The sequence below is a fragment of the Belonocnema kinseyi genome, chromosome 8 (genome assembly GCF_010883055.1).
Source record: "Belonocnema kinseyi isolate 2016_QV_RU_SX_M_011 chromosome 8, B_treatae_v1, whole genome shotgun sequence".
In the NCBI taxonomy this organism is placed as follows: domain Eukaryota; kingdom Metazoa; phylum Arthropoda; class Insecta; order Hymenoptera; family Cynipidae; genus Belonocnema; species Belonocnema kinseyi.
The window spans coordinates 79762170-79764454 of NC_046664.1; the positions used below are offsets into that span (position 1 = coordinate 79762170).

General features: G+C 41.2%; 1 protein-coding gene across 1 annotated transcript; it reads left to right on the plus strand.

The window, feature by feature from the left end:
• Positions 1–174: 174 nt before the first annotated feature.
• Positions 175–2151, plus strand: LOC117178564. The gene has a single exon (XM_033369993.1). It carries the CDS (start codon positions 175–177, stop codon positions 2149–2151), a length of 1977 nt encoding a protein of 658 aa, XP_033225884.1.
• Positions 2152–2285: the final 134 nt, after the last annotated feature.

A 2285-nucleotide genomic window follows, 5' to 3' on the forward strand; every position in this document is an offset into this window, starting at 1 on the left:
GAAAAATTCTGAAGAATCTTATATAGATTTTTGGGACGTCTGAATTCTGATTCAGAGTATGTATAAACAAGATATCTGTTGAAGTCTTCTTGTGCCTGCCCCAGGGCACCTCCACGCGGTGACGGCGGGCAAGGGATCACTGGCAAAGTCTCTGGGTGAAGGCCTGATGCCGTCATGGCAGGCTCAAGAAGTCGTACTATACGGAGATTAGGTACCTCAGTATCGACAACTGGTCAGGGTGAGCAAGCGGGCCCGCAGTCGTCGTCATCAAACGACCGCAGCTCTTCATTGGTGGGAAACTTGGCCAATGTTGAGTCAAATATTACAAGTCAGAATGTAAATGTTGATCAGCAAATAACTTTGCCTTTTAGTCGCTGCAGTAAAGCAAAGAACCGTTGCCTTATTTGCCGTTCATCAGGTCAACTTGTAGTCGTACAATCTGAAGCAAAATTGCGTCTATTCATCAATCGGGGTATAATAATTAAGGGACAATGTCGATGTTGCAAAAGACATCTGAAAGGAAAGTTCTTCAAACAAAATGATGAATCTCGTGATCCAACAGTTTCAGATACGACCACAATGCCGAGTACAGAGGTGTGCGGTTTGTTGAACGATCTTCGTCATTTCGCAAGTAAAAGATCACTGAATTTTGATGCTCCTGGTGCTTTAAGTGATACTGACTACATCAGGCTTACTGGCATAACTTCATTCAACTTCGAAAATCTCCATGACTATATAAGTGGATCTATTAAAAATACAGCTAATAGAAGCTCACGAACTTGTCTAGGAATACGGTTAATGAAACTGATAACTGGTCTTTCACACTCTATACTTGCAACACTTTTCCTGATTACACGAAGATCAGTAGGTAGAGCTATTACATCTGCAAGAAAAGCTCTAATGGACAAGTTCGTACCCTTTCATCTAGGCTTACACCACATCAGCAGAGAAGATTTCATAAATCTTCATACAAGAGAATTAGCTCAAGCTTTATTTGCGGATGGCAAAGATTTTGCAATTTTAGTTGCTGATGGTACATACATTTATATAGAAAAAAGCAGTAACTACGTGTTCCAACGTCGCAGTTACTCTGTCTATAAGGGCAGGCCTCTAGTCAAGCCTATGATGGTAGTAAGTACCACGGGATATATTTTAGAAATATATGGGCCTTATTTTGCTGATGGGAAAAATAATGATGCCAGTATTTTAAACAGCCTAATGCGACAAGAAGCATCTCCGTTTCTAGAATGGACAGTGGCTGGTGATGTGGTGGTTGTTGACAGAGGATTCCGGGATTCGATAGCTACTTTAGAGGAATATGGATTTATACCCGCCATGCCTCGGTTTTTAGAAAGTGGATCTCAGCATGACACTGCGAGCGCAAACGAGTCTCGTTTAGTCACAAAAATTCGATGGGTTGTAGAATCTGTTAATGGACTGATAAAGCAATGGAAGATGCTTGCCCAAGTTATGCCTAACTCGCAAATACCTTACATTGGAGATTACGTAAGGATTGTTTCAGCAATCTGTGATGCTTACAGACCACCAAGAGTCTCAGCGACCAGCCACGATGATGCAATTATTGCTGAAAGAATGCTTTCACTAAATAAAAAAGGAAATGTTTTACAAAAAATGGTTGAAGACAATGGTTGGGTAAGAAAAAGGGTGATCTGGGAGACGATCGAAGCCACTTCGCTACCTGACTTTCCACAATTGACGATCGATGACCTTCAACGAGTTACAATCGGTATGTATCAGATTAAACAAGCAGCATCCTACACGAGAGAGCACCTTGATAATGAAGTGAACTACATGCTCCAAGTGCATAAAGAAAGAAAAGATATTATAAGGATTCATATGCAGTCTCGACACACAACCTCAAAACAATATCAACTTTGGATCCAATATGAGAAACATAGTTTCGATCCAATTAAAGGTTGGTATTGCCAATGCAAGAATGGTGCTAGAGTGGTAGGTTGTTGTGCTTATATAGCGTCAGTACTGTGGTACTTAGGTCATTATAGATGGTTAAACCACGCCCCTCAATACAGCAGTGATCATTATCACGAATTTTTGGTCGACGCAGCTGACTTTGAAGTTTCAGATGAAGAAGCAGAAGAAGAAGTAGAAGCAGAATCAGTAGCAGAATGATAAAAATCAAAGAAGTGAATGAAAGAAAAGGAAACTAAGTTAATCAATCACCCCAGTGAGAGGCAAGGGGACTCACATTAATCAAGCACCCCAGTGAGAGGCAAGGGGACTCACGTTAATCAAGCACCCCAGTG